This window comes from Amphiura filiformis, chromosome 12 (genome assembly GCF_039555335.1).
Source record: "Amphiura filiformis chromosome 12, Afil_fr2py, whole genome shotgun sequence".
Taxonomy (NCBI): domain Eukaryota; kingdom Metazoa; phylum Echinodermata; class Ophiuroidea; order Amphilepidida; family Amphiuridae; genus Amphiura; species Amphiura filiformis.
Genome location: NC_092639.1, coordinates 46,242,014 through 46,264,784, shown reverse-complemented (window position 1 = coordinate 46,264,784; position 22,771 = coordinate 46,242,014). Strand labels below are relative to the sequence as shown.

The 22,771-nt window shown below is 37.1% G+C and overlaps 1 protein-coding gene across 1 annotated transcript in view; it reads right to left on the bottom strand.

Annotated features, from left to right (window-relative positions):
• Nucleotides 1-12,603: 12,603 nt before the first annotated feature.
• LOC140166288 (tyrosine-protein phosphatase 10D-like) overlaps nt 12,604-22,771 on the bottom strand; it is a gene marked incomplete at its 5' end in the record, with an annotated part of 47,335 nt that continues 37,167 nt past the window's right edge. Inside the window, 9 exons of the mRNA XM_072189700.1 lie at nt 12,604-14,470; nt 15,756-15,864; nt 16,460-16,598; nt 17,339-17,487; nt 18,302-18,427; nt 18,824-18,958; nt 20,406-20,473; nt 21,231-21,321; nt 22,284-22,359. Of these exons, the coding sequence (XP_072045801.1) occupies nt 14,433-14,470; nt 15,756-15,864; nt 16,460-16,598; nt 17,339-17,487; nt 18,302-18,427; nt 18,824-18,958; nt 20,406-20,473; nt 21,231-21,321; nt 22,284-22,359 (931 nt within the window). The remainder of the gene's footprint in view (nt 14,471-15,755; nt 15,865-16,459; nt 16,599-17,338; nt 17,488-18,301; nt 18,428-18,823; nt 18,959-20,405; nt 20,474-21,230; nt 21,322-22,283; nt 22,360-22,771) is intronic.

Genomic DNA, 22,771 nt, shown 5'->3' with positions numbered 1-22,771 from the left:
GTGCAAAAGGTATCATACATGTAGTACGTGCGAGTGCCATCTTCTACGTCTCCAAGCACCATACAGTCATATTGGCTATCATATTGCGTTGGCTGATGCTCATCCCATACTAAAATGAAGAACGATTTGCATACATTTCTGCATGTAATAAATTCTGAATGAAATTATTCTTCATCAATACCAATATCAGAAGTAGGTAACTACTTGATCAATACCAATATCAGCAGTAGTATAGTTAGCTTCTTCATCAATGCCAATATCAGCAGTAGATAGCTACTTCATCAATACCAATATCAGAAGTAGGTAACTACTTGATTAATACCAATATCAGCAGTAGTATAGTTAGCTTCTTCATCAATGTCAATATCAGCAGTAGATAGCTACTTCATCAATACCAATATCAGAAGTAGGTATCTACTTGATCAATACCAATATCAGCAGTAGTATAGTTAGCTTCTTCATCAATGCCAATATCAGCAGTAGATAGCTACTTCATCAATACCAATATCAGAAGTAGTTAACTACTTGATTAATACCAATATCAGCAGTAGTATAGTTAGCTTCTTCATCAATGCCAATATCAGCAGTAGATAGCTACTTCATCAATACCAATATCAGAAGTAGGTATCTACTTGATCAATACCAATATCAGCAGTAGTATAGTTAGCTTCTTCATCAATGTCAATATCAGCAGTAGATAGCTACTTCATCAATACCAATATCAGAAGTAGGTATCTACTTGATCAATACCAATATCAGCAGTAGTATAGTTAGCTTCTTCATCAATGTCAATATCAGCAGTAGATAGCTACTTCATCAATACCAATATCAGAAGTAGGTAACTATACTTGATCAATACCAATATCAGCAGTAGCTACTTCATCAATACCAATATCAGAAATATATATATATATATGGCTCTCTCATTCAACATTCAACACAAGAAACCTAAGCAGTAATAAGATTCTAAAAATAATATGGCGATATCGCATCTGACGCCCTGTTTTCAACAATTCCTTACCCCTATTATGAAGCACCATCTGTGCACATCCATATGTTTTCTATATCCTTGTCGTCACAAGCAAGCCAAGTTGCGTACTGCATGGAGAAACAAAATTCAGGTATATTTTCAGGTAGGCCTATATTTATTAAAAACACACCAAATTCATAAAGATAGACATATAATTATAACATACATAATTCAATAAAAAGACCATTATTGCAAGCAACTTTGAAAAACATCATTCATGATGTGACTATAATACAGTTGTATGCCACAATATACCAACCCAGTAAACATAAAATGTTCAAAACGTTTTAAAAACATTTAAATGTCGGGTTATATAAAGGTCATAAACATTTTTAAAACGATATAGTAAAATATTTTGGGCAAACATTTTTGCAAAATATTTTGTCAATAATTAAATAACATTCTATTTAGAATGTTTTGAATCAAGCTTTTCAAAATTGTTTTTTTGAATGTTATTAACACGTTTTTATACCCTATATATAACCCGACATTAAACGTTTTCTCTAAAACGTTTTGTGTTTGCTGGGAAATGATGCGGTGCGGTAACTGATCCAGTAGGCCTAGGCTACATAACTATATAGGATAACATGTCTTCTTTTCAAATTTCTCTCATTTCTCTCACTCGCTCCCCTCTCTATACTCTCTAAACCGCCTGTCTTCCTCCTGCTTCCCCTCTTCTCTCACTAGCTACTAATGGCTTTTGCAGCATTTGCTGTATTTTGGACCGTTACTGCAAATGAACAACAGAATAAGGTATAAAGTCTTACTGAAAACCATGTTGACCAAGTGGAATCATACAAATATGGCGGCAAAATTGGTAAATTGTCCACGAAGAACTGTCTTTCTGCGTCGGAATTCAAAATGGCCAGAGCTCCTCCTGCTAAGGGACAATTTGACTTCGCATCTTCCCACGATGATAGTTGGGTTGAAAATAAATAGCATTTACTATTCCATAATTGCCAGTAACTACCAAACATTGAATCAGGTGGACAGGCGCCTAGAAATGAGTTAAAAACAGAATACTGTTTACTGTGTTAAAAATATATTTCCGCCATTTTATAAGTAGGGCCTATACCGTAAAATGGCAAACACTGGACAAATTATCGGACGTCAAATTTTGGTATAGATAACTTATAGGTTCTTTGAACTTCGAAGCCTATATGTGATTATGTGTTGTGATCAAGCCAAATCAGTCGGAAGTCGGATATATTAATTTTCAGATATAGCCAAACAAAAACAATAATTTCTTTTGTTGCACATTGTTCTGGAAACACCTCAGCTGTTCATATCTTTGGAACTAAATTTCAATATAGTTTTCTGCACAATGTAGCTTTGCAAATGCTTTATACAATCATGTAAAAAACTGAAAATTGAATATGCCCGACTTCAGACTGATTTCGCTTGATCACACCACATATGGGCTACACGCAATTGGTGAAAATATCTTGGTACGGGAGCGGATCCAGCATTTCAAAAATTACCAGGGTGCTGAGAGGCTAAAATTGGTTAGAATATAAATATCTAGGATAAGCTTTTTCTTTTTTTTCTTTCTTTCTAATTTTGACCAACTTTGAGAACTAGTTTTTGAAAATTAATAATAAAAAAAGTTTTCACTTCAGAATTTTTTTTGGTTACGTTGTGCGAAACAATTTGGGTAATTAAAAATTAATCATTTCGAATTTTCTCCCAAATTGGGCATTTTTGCCACAATTTGCCTCTCAGATGGATTCATCAAGTCTTTGTCATTCCAAATATGTATAGTTTTATATACTGTACTTTAGAGCAGTTAGTTATCCGCCCAAAAGTTGCCATAATTCCAGAGTTAAGAACCAACTTGATAGTCGCTTTAATATTTCCATTATGTCTTGTGGTTCTTGAGTCAAGGCGAATAATATATCAAAACGAAAATGCATGTTGGGTATTTCCCCTTCCCGAGAAAAAGAATGCACATGGGGCGGATTAAATCACACCCTTAGGGGTGGTGCAATAATTATGTGTACCCCCGGTCTGGTGAATTATAGGGGGGCAAATATTTTTGGCAGGCCAAAAGGGTGTAGGGGGAAGCATTTTTTGGTAGGTCGAAAGAAGGGAGGGGGGGGGTGTCAAGCGATTTTGGCACTTATATTTTGGGCACTTATATTTTGGGCACTGTTTCTATATTACGCCCTAGGAAAACGTTAGGGACACGTTCAAATAGGCCTATGCAAAATTTCCTGCTCGCCGCGCGCGCTCGCAAATATATATGATAAGACAATTTTTAATTTTTAAAAGGTTTTAAATCAGGTTCCCAAAAATCTTGCATGTGTAAGGGGGCAAAGGTTTTTTGGCACATCGAAAGGGGGGGCAAAGGTTTTTTGGCACATCGAAAGGGGGGGGCAAAGTTTTTGGCACAGCCAAAGGGGAGGGGCAAGCGATTTTGGCAAACCATTTTGAGAATTTACCACCCGGGGTACACATAATTATTGCTCCACCCCTTACAACTTCAACTTATAAAACCCATACAATTCCTCTTGTGTGTCATCTTTATTTGTCTCAATATTCGAGTGCAAACACCGCTAGGTCATGCTCCCTCTCCCCTCCAACCCACCTTAAAGCTGAGTACGATAAGAAAATTGTTAAATTGTTAAAACTATCGTATTACGACGTATTACATACCATTAACAGCTGTTGGAACTCCAGAAATCCAAAACGAAACCAAGAAGACGGTTAAATACTGTGCCATTGACGGCATCCGAGGATTCTATAGCAACTGAAATTGCGACTGAGTTATCAGGTCTACTTCGTCAGTGGCTCATGCTTCATCAGGTTCATTAGGGGAAAAGCTATACTACCACCAATTTTATTTCAGTAAACCATTCAGTTGCGTCTCGATTTGAGATGAAAGTGTTAGTTTTATATATGGCAAAAACCCAAAGAATCGCTGCAGGCTTATTGAAATTATAAGATTGTTATTTTTCAATATTATTACTTTTCACACAAATGTCTTTATACCAACAACGCTAATATCGAAACACGAACGTTGACCAAGAACAATGGCGCCAACATTGTATTCAGCTTCATTGCGAACAGACTGAAGTACAGGGTGTCCCAAAAAAGAGGCCCCTCATTGTTCCCTCTGTTTCGTCTATTTCTGATAAGTTGATCAAACATATTTTGGTATGTAAAGAAACCTTTAATTGTAAGCATTAATAAACCAAAACAGTTATTTCAATTGGCTCACAACTTTTGAAGATATGTCCTTTTAAAGACAAGTACCCGTTTTTCACTCTGTCCACGGATAGCAAACGGAGTGGTTGGGATGGGTCATGCTGTGGAATGGCCTGCGAGATCACCAGACCTCACACCACTTGATTTCTTCATTTGTGGCAAATTCTAAGATCTTTGTAAACGTATTACTGCTATATTCGCAAGTATCCGGCGCACAGGCTTGGTACGGAACGCAATTAATGCAATGAGGAATACGGCTGAAACCTGTATTCGTCAAGGAGGCAACCAGGTAGAGGGCAAAGCAGCACAGTAAACTCACTTCAAAAGAACCAAAGACAAACTAAACAGCACTTTTCGGGGCTACCTTTAATTCCAAAAAGAGAAATGACTTATATTGTCAACATAAGAAAGCAAGAAACAATAAAGTAAGAAAGTAAGAAACATAATAAAACAAAAAGGCATAAAATAACCGAGAAAAACATAAGTAATTGCAAGTATAGCAAAAGAAGCCCCTTCCCACATCAATTTAGTCCAAACTAATGACACTTAACTATCCATAACCCAAAAGCCCACCGGTAAAGCCCATTTCCTAAAATAAAGTTGTTATTTTATAAAGTTATCACCGAGGAATGTTTTATATTCATGCATGGTATATGCACTTTTCAATCTTTGAAGTAGCCAAACCTCCTCCGTGGACAGAGTGAAAAACGGATACATTTCTTTAAAAGGGCACATCTTCAAAAGTTATGAGCCGATTGAAATAATTGTTTCGGTTTATGAAAGCTAACGGGTTATGGCTTCTTTACATACCAACATATACTTGATCAACTTTTCGGAAATAGGAGAAAAAGAGGGCGCAATGAGGGGCCTCTTTTTTTTGGGACACCCTGTATATGTAGCTTTATTACTTTTCTCTTTCTTTTGCTATGAACGTTTCATAAATTATTAAGTGACTGCAGCGGTTTTGGCCAGAATTTTGTTCACATTTACCTTTAGAAAGCAGTACAATTATGTGCATTTCATAGAAATCGGTATTCTGGTGTTAACAAATATTCTTAAACACTTGAGAATATTTGTACAATCTTATTGGTTCTTACCCGTATGATATGACACGTTTTTAAATATATAGTTATTACCGAGTTTACAGCACGTTGCTGGGTAGGTAACTAGAGCTAAAAGCCAACAAAAATATCTTTGAAGACGGACTTCATTTTCATTATTTTAACCTAATATCTCATTGTATTTTCTTTATTTTTATTTTTCTCAAGAAAAAAACACGTTTCCCCCGAATTTCCATGTTTTCCGTTTTTTCTTAAATTCCGTGAATTTATCCGTTTTTGGGCCGTGACACGGAAAACTTGCCACTCTACTCAAGACCCCCCGAGTTTCACCAAAACAGAGCACCTTGATTCCAAATCCAGAGATTGCCAGTCATGAAAAATGTACTTTGCCTATACATTTGTACAGGATCATCCGAGTAAAAAAACTGGTAAAACTGGAAATTGCAGCAAACTAAATTCCGTGGCCTTTTTTTGAAGACAATGTGCCACCTATCCTAACATGTTGTTTGGGTCCCAAGTAACATGTTTATACATGTTTACAAAAATCCAGATGCAGCAGATGGCGGCCATCTTGTTTTTCAAAATGGCGGCCATTTTTTCAATAATTTTCCAATATATTTCAAACTGACCCTTCCCATTGTGAATTTATTGATACAATAGCTATTGCTTTAGGCCTAGGATATTATTTATGACATGTATGCACTAATATTGACGATTTTGATATTCAAAATGGCGGCCAAAAATTCAAAATGGCCGCCAAATTCAACTTATTTCCTCTATACATATATGTACAATGAGCATTATAAAATATAAGTTTAAGCAAGTAAAATGTTAATTAATATACCAACAGATACACAAACTCCATACTGCACTGCAAATACACACCACACCACCCCACACATCCACCCCCACACTGAATTTAAAATCTGTAACTTCCACCTTAAAAATGTCTTCATGCCTCCTCATCTGGATATGATAATAATAATTATGTTCCCGCTAAGTTTGATGTAGGCCTACCGGGGCCAGCCCATACTCATACCCGAACCCGTAATCCTAATCTTTACCCCGATCACCCCTAACTTGGTACCTAACTCATAACCCTGTAGGCCTACCCTGCTAAACGTACATCGTACTCTAATATCTATACCCAATAACATGTATCCCGTACTAGTACCCGAATGTCCTACCCTTTCCTTATACCCTCCTCGGTTCACATAACCCTGTATTCTTGGTACCCCTAACCCCATCCCTGGCCAGTAGCACTACCCATCCCTGGGGCCCCTAGACTCATCCAAGGGACCCCTTAACACAGGCACCGGAACCCATAATCCACTGCCCAGTGGCCCATAACCTGATATGTTCTGGCTAAATTTGATGTACTCGGACCAACCCATAACCACACCCTTGGCACCCTAACCATATCCTTAGTACCCTAAGTCTCTTACTCCAGTACCCTTACACAGTCCTCGGTACCCCTAACGCCATCCCTTGGACTCCTAACGCCAAACCTGGAAACCCGGAACTCCATCCCCAGTACCCCTAACCCTATTCCCGGGACACCTAACACCAACTATGGGACCTTTAACTCTATTCCTAGAACCTCTAGTCTAATCCCATCTTTGGTACCGGTAACCCCACATCCGGTACCCCTTACCTAATGCCCGGTACCCTTAACCCCTTTCCTGGTACCCATTACCGCAACGCGGGGACCCCTAACTCCATCTCCATTACCCCTTACCTTATTCCCTAGGACCTCTAACACCAACTTTGGGACTTTTAAACTCCGTTCCTGGAACCTGGAACTCTCGCAAGACCCATACAGACCTGCCAACTGTCCCTCATTTTGAGGGACTGTCCCTCATTTGGTGTTTTCCAAAGTGAAAAAGAGGACAGTCCTGCTTTCTGAAAATTTCAGTGATGGCAAATTTAAATGTAAGAACAGCAGAAAATGATGCAAATTTCACTTTAAAATTTTGCTATAGCATTCTCTTTAGTCTATTGTGATAAATTTAGACCTGCAAAACCTTCCCTGAATTCTGAAAGTATTGCACACCTCAAGCCCTTGAATTTGTCGGTACCTGGTTTGTGTACATGTACAAAGTTTTGGCCTCAATGTCTCTCTTTCTTACTGCGCTAGGTTGGCAGGTCTGCCCATAACCCGTCCCTGGGATCCTAATCCCACCTTTGGTACATGCAACCCCACAACCTGTTTACCCTTAACCAATGCCCGGCACCCCTTACTCTGTTCTTGGTACCCATTTAATGGGCTTCCCCAAACCTGGGACCCCTAATTCTATCACCATTACCCCATACCCTATTCCCTGGAACCTCTAACACCAACTATGGGACTTTTAACTCTATTCCTGGAACCCGTAACTTCGTCCTCGAGATCCATGACCCATCTCTGGGACCCTAATCCCATCTTTGGCTCCTTTAACCCCACAGCTGGTTCCCCATATGCAATGCCTTACACCCCTTACCCTGTTCCTGGTACTCATATCCCTAACCCTTGGCCTCCATCCCCATTACCCTATTCCCGGGGACCTCTAACACAAACTATGTGACCTTTAACTCAATTCATGGAACACCAAACTCCGTCCCTGAGACCCGGCCATGAAACATCCCTGGGACCCTAATACCATCTTCGGAACCTGTTAGCCCACACCTGGTTCACCATACCCAATGCCCAGTACCCCTTACTCAGTTCCCGGTACCCATTTCTCAAACCCTGGTACCCCTAACTCAATCCCCAGTCACCCATATCCTATCCCTTGGACCTCAAACACGCGTCACGATCATGCGACCTAAACCCCATTCCTGGACCCATGACCGGTCATCTCTGAAACCCCTAGCCCCTTCACCGGGACCCATAACCCGTTACCCTGTCCTCAGTACCCCTAGCCCTTCCTCAGTGCACCTAATGCTGTCCCCGGTACCCATTATCCAAACCCTGGGACCCTTTACTCCATCCCAGTACCCCTCACCCTATCCAATATTTTTCAAATTGACCCTTCCCATTGTGAATTTATTAGTACAGTAGGCACTGTTTTAGGTGCCCTAACACCGACCATGGGACTCTCCCCATTCCTGGAACCCCTAACATCATCCCCCGAACCCCTAACCCTGTCCTTGGTACCCCAAACCCCATTGCTGACACCCCTAATGTAACCCCTGGAACCTAGCACCTTCACCTGGATCCATAAACTGTTGTCCCTGGGACCTTCGGTATATACCCTTTACTAGTACTCTTTTATACCCCATCCCTGGTATCCCTAACTCCATCCCTAGAAACCATTAAAAATTCCATCCCCCGGGACCCATAAACCATTTCTGGGACCACTCAGTACCTTTTACCCTGTTCTCAATACCCCTCAATACCTCTCAATGTCTGGCCAATGCCATGTCCTGGGGGGTCTTCCTGTTTGAAGGTGTACAGGAAGGTACCACGGTTTTGGGGTACCTTTTTCAGCGATTTTGGTATATCGATGGGTGGGTTTTCAGTGGAGACCAGTGCAACCAACTGGGCACATTTGGGCAAAATTGCCCTTAAATGGTTAAAATTTTATTGAAGAACCATGTACCCCCTGCTGACATGTGCTTATGGATGTAGTAATACACCCTGTAGCCCAAACTAGCACCACCAACTGTTCTTGTATAAAGGATACCTGCATGAGCCAAGAAAACGTTTTTGATACATTTTCTGTGGCACTTTAAATTAATATATGAAATATGCGTGGGGGGGTAAGGGTGTGGGGTGTGCATTAAGTATGGGATTTGTGTGTGTTATTATTTTAATATTCATGTCACGTGTCCAATCTCATATGTTACCAGATTGATGTAGGCTTATTGTATGTTTGAACGAAATAAATTGATTTCGGTGGCCATTTTGAATTTTTGGCGGCCATTTTGAATTTGTAAATCATTAATATTGGTGCTACTGCATGTCAACATGACAAAACTACTATAACAAGCCTAAAACAATCACTACTGTGCCAATAAAATCACATTGGGAAGGGGCAGTTTGACAAATATTGGAAATATTTTGCCAAAATGGGCGCCATTTTGAAAAACAAGATGGCCGCCATCTGCTGCATCTGGATTTTGTAAACATGTATAAATATGTTACTTGGGACCCAAACAACATGCTAGGATAGGTGGCACATTGTCTTCATCAAAAGGCCACGGGCCTTAAAAACTGGGTAGTTTGCTGCCCGACTAAATCCTCACTTCTTTTTTTTTTTATCAATGCGATTTTCAACCAGAAAGACCCTTGATTTTTAGACAGTTCGCAGCTCCGAAAGACTTCCTGTTCTGGGGGACCTACCCACCTAAAAATTATGATGTGCCCCCCCTCCCCAGGAAAAAAAACGTCACACACGCTGGGAGACAGAATGTTTTTAATAACATTTAAATGCCGGGTTATATGAAGGTCATGAATACGTTTTTAAAACGTTATTGTAAATATTTTGGGCAATCATTTTTGCAAAATATTTTGTCAACCCTTAAATAACATTCTTCAGAATATTTTGCATCACGTTTTCCAAAATGTTTTTTGAATGGTATTAAAACGTTTTATACCCTTTATATAACCCGGCATTTAAACGTTTTCTGTAAAACGTTGCGTGTTTGCTGGGTATACAATGCAATGATGGAAGAATAGGCTTCGTGATATAGTACTTTGTATTAGTAACATATTTTTCAGGATATTGAACTTCCGATATTGATTAATAATGTAAAGTTGAATAAATATGTAACAAGCTAGGTTTATTAAGGCCCCATCAGTTACCAGACGCCTCAGACAACTCAGAAAAGTGTATAATTTTGATTAAATGAGGAGTCTATCATAACGAAATCCTGCCAAGAAATTAAAAATGCAGCAATCATTATTTCGTAAGTCTTGTAGTTGACCGAGTTAAAGCAGGGATGTGAGAGGTCACAGACCAAAAAAGAGGAAAATTACTAAAAAATGCTGAAAATCAGCGTAAAAATGCCAAATATGGGCTGAAAATAAAAGAAAACAGGTAAATTTTGACAAAAAAATAGAGGAAATCAGCTGAAAAAAAAGGAACTCTCACACCCCTGTTAAAGCCAAAATGTGCTAAAACAAGTTTAATATTTTGACACATATCTTAAAGGAGTATTTCGTGATCCTAGCATCCTCTTTTTATGACATTTTTCAGTACATATCCACGAAAAAAGCATATTCCCAAAATTTCAGTTGATTCCGAAATTGCGTTTGCGAGTTATGCATGATTATGTGTATTACACTGCTCCATAGACAATACGTTGTAATTTCGTTCTGGTGCACCAGAACGAAATTCAAATTTCACGATATCTTTGCTAAACGAATTAATCTGCAAGAAATATTTTGTACATAAACATTATGTAGCCAGAGGTTTCCAGTGATATAAAAATCTCAACTTTTTTGAGAAAAGTGGGGGATGAGGCTGTGGATCACGAAGTGCCCCTTTAAGACCTAGTTGTTGACTTGATATTTGCAACTTTGATATTTTCATTGAGATAAATGAGCTGCTCCTCTTTTGTGTGTGGTGCTGGGGGATGGGGTGTGTGTGGGGGTGTATTTTCCCTAATTTCTAATGGGGGAAGTCCTTGATTACAATTAATATAACAACATCTTTGTAGATGCCACGCAAAGTCCACTGAGACTCAATGAAAATTTGCAAAATGGCAATATTTGTTTGATTATTTGGACATATACTGAACAAACCAAAAAAGCCTCCACCGGGGTGCTATTTCAATCAGGGTCGATAACAAACAGCATTGTGATGGAATAGAGCACTTAAGCGCTCCACAGACTCCGAGTATTGTATGTACAATATTGTATGTAACATATATACGTTATTTAATCTATTGTCATTCTATTTGATGTTTGATGATGAAAAATCGATAATATGTTACATACAATATCTAGCAGAAATATATTATCGATTTTTCGTCATCAAACATTCGTTAGAACTTAAACATTACTGGAAATAGAATGGCAATAGATTAAATAACGTATATATGTTACATACAATATTGTACGTACAATAAAAAAGTCTGAATACTGCTTTAGGGGTTAACACTTACTTACTACTTGGTACTTACTTGCCCTACACCCTACTCCTTTTAACACCAAGTGTGAGATACATGTACGAGTATGGCTCTCTGTATACAGGACCGGTGTCTTAATGCCCCCTCCCATGGACGGAGTACTATCATGGTTCATTCACCCAATTCTAAATGCACCACAGGGAGAGCAGAAGTCTGAATTTAACCTATATATGTTGCCAATTAAATTCGGAGTTTTATGCCAGAATCAATAATCACAACAGGTAGCCACTTCTGGAAAATGAACCCATGACCTCATGCATAAGGGGTGTACCCTAACCATTAAGCCATGCTCTCCCACATATTCTATTTGTAAATTTGGGCTATTCCATTTGAAATTCACACTACCTCTGTGGAAGATCTTGGAAATATCTTCCACAGGGGGAGTATGAATTTCAAATGGGGATCCCACATTAGGTAGCTCTATTTGAATTTCATACGCCCTCTGAGAAAGATTCAAACTTAATCTTTCACCGAGGGAGGGTGACTTTCAATTAAGAGATGGTTAATGGGCAAATTCCATTTGAAATTCATACTCCACCTGTGGAAGATAGTTCCAAAATCTTCCACAGGTGGAATGTGGATTTTAAATGGAATAACCCCATTTCACCTTCATATAGAATGAGCACTGTGTTATATATTATGTGACCTGCTCCAAAAAAATAGTGTAAACTCGCAAGTTGGATGTTTCGAGACGTTCAAACGGTTGAGTTGATGTTCTTTGTTTGAAGACACCTGTACTGACATATCCTTTGTGAATAGTGACAGAATTCACCAAAGACATACCACTGCCAACACATGTGTCTTCAAACAAAGAACATCAACTCAACAGTTGGAATGTCTCAAAACTCCCAACTTGTGACTTTTATGTGCATTTCAGGGAAACCGGTCACATATGTGATGCGATCAATCAAAATCAGTTGGAACTCAGAAATATTGATTTTCAGATATAGCCAAACAAAGGAAATAATTATTTCTTTTTGTTTGCTGTTGTTTTTGAAACTCATATCTTTTTTTAATTGCTCATATCATTGGAACTGGTTGTTCAATTTCAATGGGGTTTTCTGCAAAATCAAGCTTTGTAAATGGTTTTTATTATCCTATAACTGAAAATTTAATATTTCTGAGTTCCATTTGATTTTGCTTGATCGCATCACATCACATAACAAAATAAGCTCTACAGTTACACACAAATTCCTGTATGCCCATTATCAATATATTTTATTGAATCTTCCCAATCTGTTTACAAAACTAAAGTCTACCTTAATCATTATCATTACCTTTTTACCACAGCTACGAAACAACACAAGGCTTAAAGTCATAGACTCTATTAATTAAAAAACCAAGTGCCCCATTCTACTAAATAACATATTTTATTGCAAGAAATAATAATAAAACAATAATAATAATTAAAATAATAATGTCTAAAACTTGCAACAAACCGATGGGCAATGTTTTTTACAAATGTAAAAAATAACTCTCTACCTTTTTATAAAAATATACTAAAATATTCTTTATTTATACTGAATGAAAATGTTATAGCATGGTGTATTATAAACTTCTTAAATACAAAAATATAAATTTTTGGTACTTGCAATTATAGTAACCAAATAACATTATTTTGCTAAATATACAAAAATAGTACTGATTTGTTAACTTTGTAGATAGTACTGTTAACCATGGAATTTCAGAAAAATATAGCAAATTCATTTAAGAGATAATATAATGTTTACTACACAAAAGTTGTATGGAATAGGTATTGATATCATGGCAAACAAGGCAACATTTATTCAAACAAGACCAATTTAATTATTTTGCGGTTATAGCAAGACAATTTGTTGAAATCTACACGGTTCAGTAATTTGGCATGATTTACTAGCTATAGAGGCCATGTATGTGACATAGTTTGACGCAAACATGGCCAAATGCTCAACTCTGTTCAATAGAAGCATACCAATATCTCTAAATACATACACACCAGAATATAAAACATGCACCATAGATTGATCCCAACAGTTTATTGAACAGACTGCATTACAACTCGAATCGCTAGTTCAAATCCTTTGAAGTTGAACAATAAAAGTATGCAGGACCTCTATTATTATAATAATACCACTAATATATGATTTTTAGTGAACAATATGATAATTTTGATAAATATTGCCTTGTTTGATGATTGCATCCACACCAATGTTACCTCACAACCATAATTACATTATAATACATGATTAAACTGTATAACTACAAAATACTATTTACAAGCCTGAATTTTATATCAACTTCTTCTGTTTTATTAAATAAAAGAACCAACTTTTAAACAAGACTGAGCACTTTTCAAATGAACTTGTTTATAACATATTCACATTTGGACATGGTATAGTGGCACTATTGTGAAGAAATGATGCATTATCAACATTTAATACGGTGGAGATACAATTTGTAACAATACATCTAATTGTCAGATTTAATATCTTAATTTCTACTTCATCATCATGTGAGATACTTACATTTTAAAGTAAAAGATGCGTGTACTTTATCTATTATTCTACACTCACTGCAGAAATAAAACAGTGACAAACCTTGATTCTTTCTTTGTAAAACTGAGATCACTGTTGAGTTGATGACTAGCTTTAAAAGTAGATAAATATCACAGAGCAAATTCAAAAAATAATTCATTGTAGCTATGTATACCTTAGTATGTTTCCCCAGCACAAAACATCTTCAATCTGTTTTTTCAACAAGTACTTTTTCATGCGCTAACATTCATTTAACATAATTGTTTCTTTCATGTCTTACATATGTTTTTAAATTTCAAGAATACTTCAATTAAATAATGTTATCAATATCATCATCTCAACCAATACAGACACACTATCACATATCTTAATCATGGTTGGTTCAAAAACTTACGATTAAATACATTAATATAACAAAAACATTTTCCAGAAGTTGATATCATTTACATATGTTTAATATTTTACAAGTTGCCATGGTGACAGGTCATTTCCATGGTAATCATTGGCTTAAAACTCATCATCAACTTCTTCGATGTCAGATAATCCTGTCAAATAAAAACAAAAATATTATTGTTAAACAAAATTAATGATGATTAAGTGAAGAAAAAACCCTGCTCTACAGGTCAAACCCTCACAGATATTGCAGTTTGGGTTTGTTTAGCTGTGTGAAATTAAAAACTGCAATTTTTGGCCAAAATGGATTGATTTAGACAGAAATTTGTCAAAAAAAGTCATAAAATTACTATTTGAATAAGAACGGGGGCGCTACAACTTAGCAAGAGTCTACGATCCAGTTCTGACGTCACAAATCAAGAGCCGTCAAATCAATCAAGGAACTGGATCATTCTGCTGAAGAAGGTTGTAGTCTTAACAACCAAAAATTTCAGGTGAGCAACTTTATGTGTTGTGAACAAAAGTTCAATTCTTCATTAATTTGATTACCAACACAGATGAACTTTCATGATAAGTCATAAAATTGTCAAAAAGTTTGCCAAAAAAATAAATTACATTTTTAAGCTTTCTGTGAATTTGAGTTTGTTGTGTTTGTCAGGTCAACAAAGCAATAATGTTATATTAGTGCCATAGACAAATAACCAGTGGGGTTTTGTTCACTTTTCCTTGTTATTTTGGCCTAAAATGGACAGAAATCTTTCCTGAAAGTAATTAATAATATTATTTCAGTAGTCTGAGTAAACGATAACACAATTTAAATTAGATGAAAATGGTACACTGTGTGAAAAGCTCAAAGGTTTGATTTTGTTATCATTGTTGATATCTATTTTCTGACAAAATCCAAGGCGGATTGGGGGGTACGCCTGTGATTTTGCAGAGCAGCAGCGCAGTGTCCCCTGATTTATGCAGAGCGGTGCCTGACTTTGTGTGGGCGCCGAGCCACTGCTGCGGCATGGTGCCGCCCCTATTGAAAATTCCTGGATCCACCCTGAAAATGACTACCGTGATTAGTCAAATAAACGCCCGGGCGTCACATTTTCAAACGGGGGCGTTTATTCAAGGTCAATTTTAGAACGATAATTCCCGTTAAAATTATTAGGTAAACTTAAAATTCACGCTAAAATGACGAACTCTGAACTAGAAACACCGACTTCTGGTTCACTTCCGGGTTTCCAATCCAGATTTTCGCCAAAAAGTGACGCTATTATCGACCATGTGTGCAACTTGGTAAGCTTACTACACAAGATAGCATGGAAATATCAGCATTTTTGAAACATCTTGGTTGAAAAAAGTGGTGGGGGGCGTTTATTTGAGGGGGGGCGATTATTTGACGAAATACGGTATATATCTGTTTTAAATTTCAACTTGCGTACTTACTGTTCTGTCTCCTTGATGAGGGGCCAACAGCCCAGTTACCATGACCAGCTCCTCCTATGCCTGACTGTAGAGCTCGCTGCACACATCTATGGACAAACTGGTATTGCTCCTGCAATTATACAAAATACATGATCAAATTAGTGAGGGTAGTGGTTATATCTGACACTTAATCACATAACTATGCACCAGTGGTGGCGGGGGGGGCAAATGCCCCAGTCAGAACTCTTTCCCCTTGTTGCCCCCAGTACAAACCCATAATTACGAAAATTTCCACTTTTTGCTGCAATTTTGCGCAAAATTTGTTGATTTTGCCCCCCCAATTCAATTTGCCCCTCAATGCCCCCCTCCTGAAAAAATTTCCAGGTGCCGCCACTGCGAGCCACAAAGCAGGTTCAGACTTTTTAATTTCTAATCTTTCAATTTTGTACAGAGTGTTGTAGGCAGGATGTGTGAATTTTTTCTTGTGACTCTCGACCACCTGTGCCTTTATGATGATATTCATCATCATATAATGTATATTATCATCTTGAATTTGAGAATAGGGATCAGTTGGCATCATCAAATCACTCATGTTACCCTCACCAATATCTAATTCTTCACTTTCTAGATTCATTAACAATAACAATAAAAATGATCAATTTTGCCTCTATGCAGAAGTCATGATTCTTGAAAAATCATGCAAGGTTCAAAGTTCAATGACGTACCTCCGTTTGTACCATGAAGCAGCGTTGTGTGCGGATGCGTGCAACCACAGCATAGATATCAATATATTCCGTGCCACTGGACAGCTGCTGTAGCAAAATGTCCAATGCAACAAAGACTCCTGTTCTACCAACACCAGCGCTGTAGGAAAATAAATACAGAAAATATTCATTAAATCATCCTTTTTAACACAATCCACTTTCTGTTATCCAGATCAATAACAAAGAAAACATGCTTTTAACAATTTCATCTCAAAATGTCCATACTTTAGCAGTATCTAATGGGAGGGTTGGAAAGAGTTTAGATTTTCCCATCCAATAAAAAGGCATTCTATAGATAACAGAAAGAAGGTCATTACAGTGCACTGACATTTTTTGTAGGCATCTCAACAGTGTTTGGCATATATATGGTAAAGACTGTAATCGGACTCACTGGCATTGGGTAAATCCATACACCCGATATGGAAGACATGACCTTAATCTTCCACATAGGGAGTGTGGATTTCAACTGGAGTTACCTGAATGGGTGACTCCATTTGAAATCAACACCCCCGTGTGGAAGATTAAGGTCTTCCCTACAGGGGGTGTGCATTTTGAAATGGAATAGCCCATTTCTGTTTAATACTCCGCATGCTAGCTATAGGCTTCAACATAAAAAGTTTTGAGCTGGGGTTTGAGATATTTTCTCAAAAAATTAAGAGCTATCTTAAGAACCACTGAATCAATACTAGGCTTGTTTGTACTCATTTTAATGCATTTTTCATGCTGATTCCAAATATAATCATGAAAAGTTACATTTCTGAAATATTTGAATTTTTTAAACAAAGTTTGAAACTTGTCGTCTGCAGTTGACACCCGCTTGAAGAGAGTTACCATTCTTACCTGCAATGCACAAAGATAGGTCCAGCAGATCTTTGATGCTGTGCTCTAACTGTCTGTATAAGTTGTGTCAATGGTGTAGTGTCCTTTGGTATACCTTGATCTGCCCAGCCTTTGAATTGGAATTGAGATACATTACGAGTATCACCATCCTGTGTGGAACAAAATAAGGTATTCCATTTGAAATTATGTTACTTTCCATTTTTAAATATAGGTAATTTTATATTTCCCACTGACCTCATCGATAGCCTCATCCCCCACTTTTTTTTAATCATAATTGAGTTTTTGTATCTGTAGAAAGCTCATAATGTTGTCATTACTCCAGTAAAATCTAACACGCAAGATATTTTTGGTTAAGATGGTGTGAAAGAAAACTGTGGTGAATTGTGGTAACCACAACCAGAAGAATGTACTATCCTATGGGGTATCATTATTAACATATTTTGATATATCAATTCTGCTTGAACAATACAATGTAATATAATGGTAGGCCTCAGTGTATGATAGAAAACACCATGAAAAAATTGGACCACACCCCTTTAATACAATTTGATGAACACTTTCCATGGGGTGAACATCTGAGTACACATACAGTACATATACCGTAAAAACTTGATAGAAGAGCCCCATCCACAAAAGTGTAAAGGGTTTTGAGCAAATCATCGATACACATAGTTATATACGAACAAGTAAACCTGCAAATGTGTGTCTCAACCCATTAGCCCAGTTGGTAAAGCGCAAGACTTTGGTACAATTTCATGTTTTTAAAAGCACTTGATAGTAAGCACATATGCTAACTATCAAGTTTTTACGGTATATAGAACGATTGAAATATTCTGTGTTAGTGTAACATGCTGTTCATGAAATAGCTTTTGCCATACTGTAATACTTACTGTTTGAAAAATCAAAATCTCATCTTGTGTCAGATGAGTCGGCTCAGATGGGCAAGGAATAAGAGGGACTTACCTTCTCCACAGAGAAGTGACGCACCACATAGTCTCCCATTTCTGCTATATTGTTGCAGGTCACAGTAATGGCACCATATTCTTTTATTTCATTCTCATTTTCAGGCCAGTAGGTCTCACATTTAATCTAAGAAAAAAATAATAGCGGATAATCAGTACAGATTCCATACTGATTGCTGCTAAATGATTTGTATTTTGTTTTATCTATACACTTGAAAATAAAAGTTCAGATCAAATTGATTTGTATAAATAATGATGATTGTCTGCAGTTGTGAAAATTGAGTTACAATTATATTATTGCTGTAATCCCTCATGAAGTAATTCTGGTAATGGTAAAAACCCACATGAAGTTATGGCACGATGAAATGCCCCTTTTTTATGCATGTATTATTTCCATGTTCTTTTTAATTCCTGTAATTTTAAATTAAAAGCTTTCAACTTTGGATCATCTCATTATCTTAACTATAAGCAATTGTCTTCCTTAGTTTAATGAAGTGTATTTTGTTTTATATCAAAGTCTTACCCTTCCATTTTCAACAGAGTTTGCAAGCATGACTATGGTATGTGAATTCTGCTCCCATATAGCTTCCCAGAAGTCGTTGAGAGTGTCCTGGGTTGGACCTTGTGTTGCTATATATTCTCGCTCTGATCGGAAACCCTGAAATGGAAGATTAAAAGTTTTTTAGTTAAAAGTTAAAATATGTGTAGCTTAGAGACTAAATCAGAAATTTCGTTTGAATGAACACAGCTGCCAACAGTGTGACGGTTGTCCACGTACACTGTTTATGAATGCCTGCGTACATGGGCGTAATGCAGAACTCACTCATGATTGGTTAGATTTTAAATTAAGTATCCAAGGTTGTGCATAGGTTTTGTTTGTTGATAAACATCAGCAACAACATCCCAAGTTTGAGGTAATATGTTTTTTCTTCTTATATAATGCTTATCACAGGCCATTGTTGCAAATGGACGTGTGTAGGAATTTTACTACTTATTCTGATGTACTAAAATGGCATGAGCAAAGGCATGGGTAAATTTTTATAGATTATCCTCAGCCTTTATGGTTAAATCAAATTCTGACTCCTTTTCTAGAAATAGGTTATAATTGTTGTCACTTAAAGAGAAGTAGGGGCGACCCCATATCTCAGGGTTTCTAGCCATTGCTCAATCAGTCCACCATTCGCACACCATTCTCATGCATGTATTGTATCGCATTGGTGAGATTGATTGACCAGTGATTTGAAGCTCCTAAAAGTAATGTTTAGTTCATATTTTTTTCAGGGGTAGTCACTCCTGGGGTCCATTTCACTAAACTGTTAACCCTTCGTAACTCAAGTAACCATTGGAAAAGTTATGAATACCCAATACTAGATGTAACTTTAAGAAGGGTCCCTGTAGTAAGTCCCTATTACTTATGATAAGTAAGTTTAGTGAAATGGAACTTACTACTCGTTGTAAGTTACAAACAATTTCGAGACTTACAAAGTTTAGTGAAATGGACCCCTGGCCTCATTGGTTTCTCGACTGCTCCTCTGTAATCATCGTTTTATATGATTTAGTTGATTGATTGCTGAGAATCAACATGGCTTCCTGTGTCTCTTACACCTGTTACAATGGGCCTTCCTGGTCCCGGGGGTACTCAAGTTTGGTTTTGGTAGGGACGTGCCGCTGAGATTTTGGAAGTGGACCCATAAATATACCAATTTTTCAAGAAATTTGGACCCATTGATATACCAAAAGTCGAAATTTTCGGCCAAATTTAACCAAAATTGTCTTAGTTTTGACAAATTTTCCCCAAATTTTGGGAAAATTTTGGCTAAATTGGGCTGTTTTCCAAAAAATTGAGAAAATTTTGAAAAAAGGACCCATTCATATACCAAAATAGGCTTTGAAAAGGGGGTCATTGATATACCAGAAGGCTGAAAATGCTACCCATGTTTGCGGCATGTCCCCGTATGGTCATTTGTACTGAGTACCCCCCTGGGTTCCTGGTGCTAATAATTTGGCCCAGTACATGCCTAGCTAATGAATGTACATTGCACCTGCTGAAGATATGCAATTCCCTTCCCGATTAAATAAATACACTATATATTTTGATCACTTACATCAATATAGCTAGCATTGATATAATCTGTGTCTTCAAACTGCTGCAGTCTGCATCGGTTACTGTCATCTGTGGTAAATAAAAGTAATAATATTTATGCAAATGAGGAGAGAAATTGGCATGGTCTTTCATGCGGCGATTTGGTCCACAATCTCTGACACTTTCACTTCATCTACGGTTTTATTGTGTTTTACTCTCAAACTGAGAGACATTCACAAATGACATATTACAAGGCTTGACCCAAAGGTAACATTTCGAAAGAGCTTGCAACGTGAAGCCTCAATGGGACCCCTTCATAATTCTGGGAGGGTATAAATGTGGTTGTATCCCCCAATTTCTGCATTTAGATTTCATGAAATAATACGGGCACATTCGGCAGTAGAGACTTAGACTCATCAGTATGATTGCAGGTTTGAACCTGGGGGTGTCATCATGTTATGCAAATAAGCGAAGTCTCTCACTCCACTCAGGTGCATAAATGGATTCTGGATTATACTATTTTTTATGTTAATTTTGATAATTGCAATATAAAAGATAATAGAAAATGCATTTTCTAAAATTTACAATGCATAACTTGTAATTAGTACAAGTCATTGGTCTTGATTGTCACAGCATACATAAAACACTCTACAAACACACATTTTTTACCCTTATTTCCAAAAATTTACCAAATATTAAGATTTGACTTTTATTGGCAGTCAGAACTAACTAAAATATTATGATTCAGCTATGTTTGATTTGACAAAGCTCGATAATATTTTTTCAATCCAAAAAATGAATTCTGTATTTTTCTGGACTGGGGAGTAAGATAAGAATGCATACTTACTTGGCAGGATATTGCGATAGCGGTTCTTGTAGGCATTATTGGGGTTTCGACCACATTCCTTAGGTAAGTCTATGCCAATCTCAGACAGAAGCTATGAAAATAATATAACAAGTCATTGAATTAATACAAAACTCTCTACATGAAGACTTAGTTTAGGAATATCCAACTTCATCAAAAAATGCAGTGGTGAAAAAGAAATGATCTCTAATTCAAAATTGATCCCTGTCCAGAAGTGCCTCATTTTGACATACCACATCACATATGTGATCAGCTCCAACAAAACCCGGAACAAGTCGCCAGGCATGTTTTTGAGTTATATATAGGCCTTTAAAGATGACATTCCCATAAAAAAAATCAAATTTTGGAATTCTTAATGTTATGGTATTTGAATAAAATCCTTGTAAGTACTTATCAAAAAGAGGATTATTTAATCAATAATTGACAGTTGAACTATGATAATCCCTATTCAATCCTGTGTAAGGCAGGAAACTAATTAACACATTATTCAAGCTAACATTTGACAAATATATCAAGGTATCATTTACAAAATTATCCATATCTTGAAAAGTATTGATGCTATGTATATAATGTTGGTATCATTTTGAAGCTTATTGTCCTGTGCTTACATTTGTATTCAAATCATGAAATGTCAAAAATGCGACTTGTTCCTGGTTTTGTCAGAACGTCAGTACAGAGTGTACAGACACCTAAATTTTGTAAGTGAGGCACCGTAATCTTTCATAGTTCTTTTTCACATTTAAAATTAACAAATTGGCAATAGGCTATTCCATTTAAAATTCACACCACCCCTGCGGAAGATTTTGGATATATCTTCTATACGGGGAGCATGAATTTCAAATGGAATGAACACATTAGGCAGCTCCATTTGAATTTCATACACCTTTTGAGAAAGAGAGGGTAAGTTTCAAATGGAGCTGCTGATGTGTTAATTTCATTTAAAACTCATCCTCCCCCTGTGGAAGATATTTCAAAACTCTTCCACAGGGGTGGTGTGGATTTTAAATGGAATAGCCTAGTGGATATGATACTTACAGCATACTCTTCTGAATATTTATGGTTAGCAGTCATCAGTCTCATATGGTCATTGAATTTGGCACAGCAAACAGGTCTGAAATACACGCACAAAATCAAGAAACATTAATACACTCTTAGAACCATATTGGAAATCAGAAAGGGCATTAACAGTGCCAGATGGCCGAGTGGTTAAGGAGTTGCGCTGTCGGCTGGGTGAATAAGGGTTCAAACCTTGGGCTTGTCTTAGGTGAGAACTCTCTACATGTCCCAAAATGTTCCTAAAAAGTTTGAAATCCTGCAATTGCTCTTAGTTACACCACAAAATGTAATTGTAGAATTTCTTCTCACCCCATATACTGTATAGCATGTGCAGGTATAGGCAGTGCATGTGCGACTTCTCCTGGTTCAGAAGTCACAGAAGCAGTTGGTCCCATGTACAGGACCAGTCGCCCCTGTGCATTTTAAAGTGTCAGAGCTATTCGAAAAGAGAAGGGTGACCAACCCCG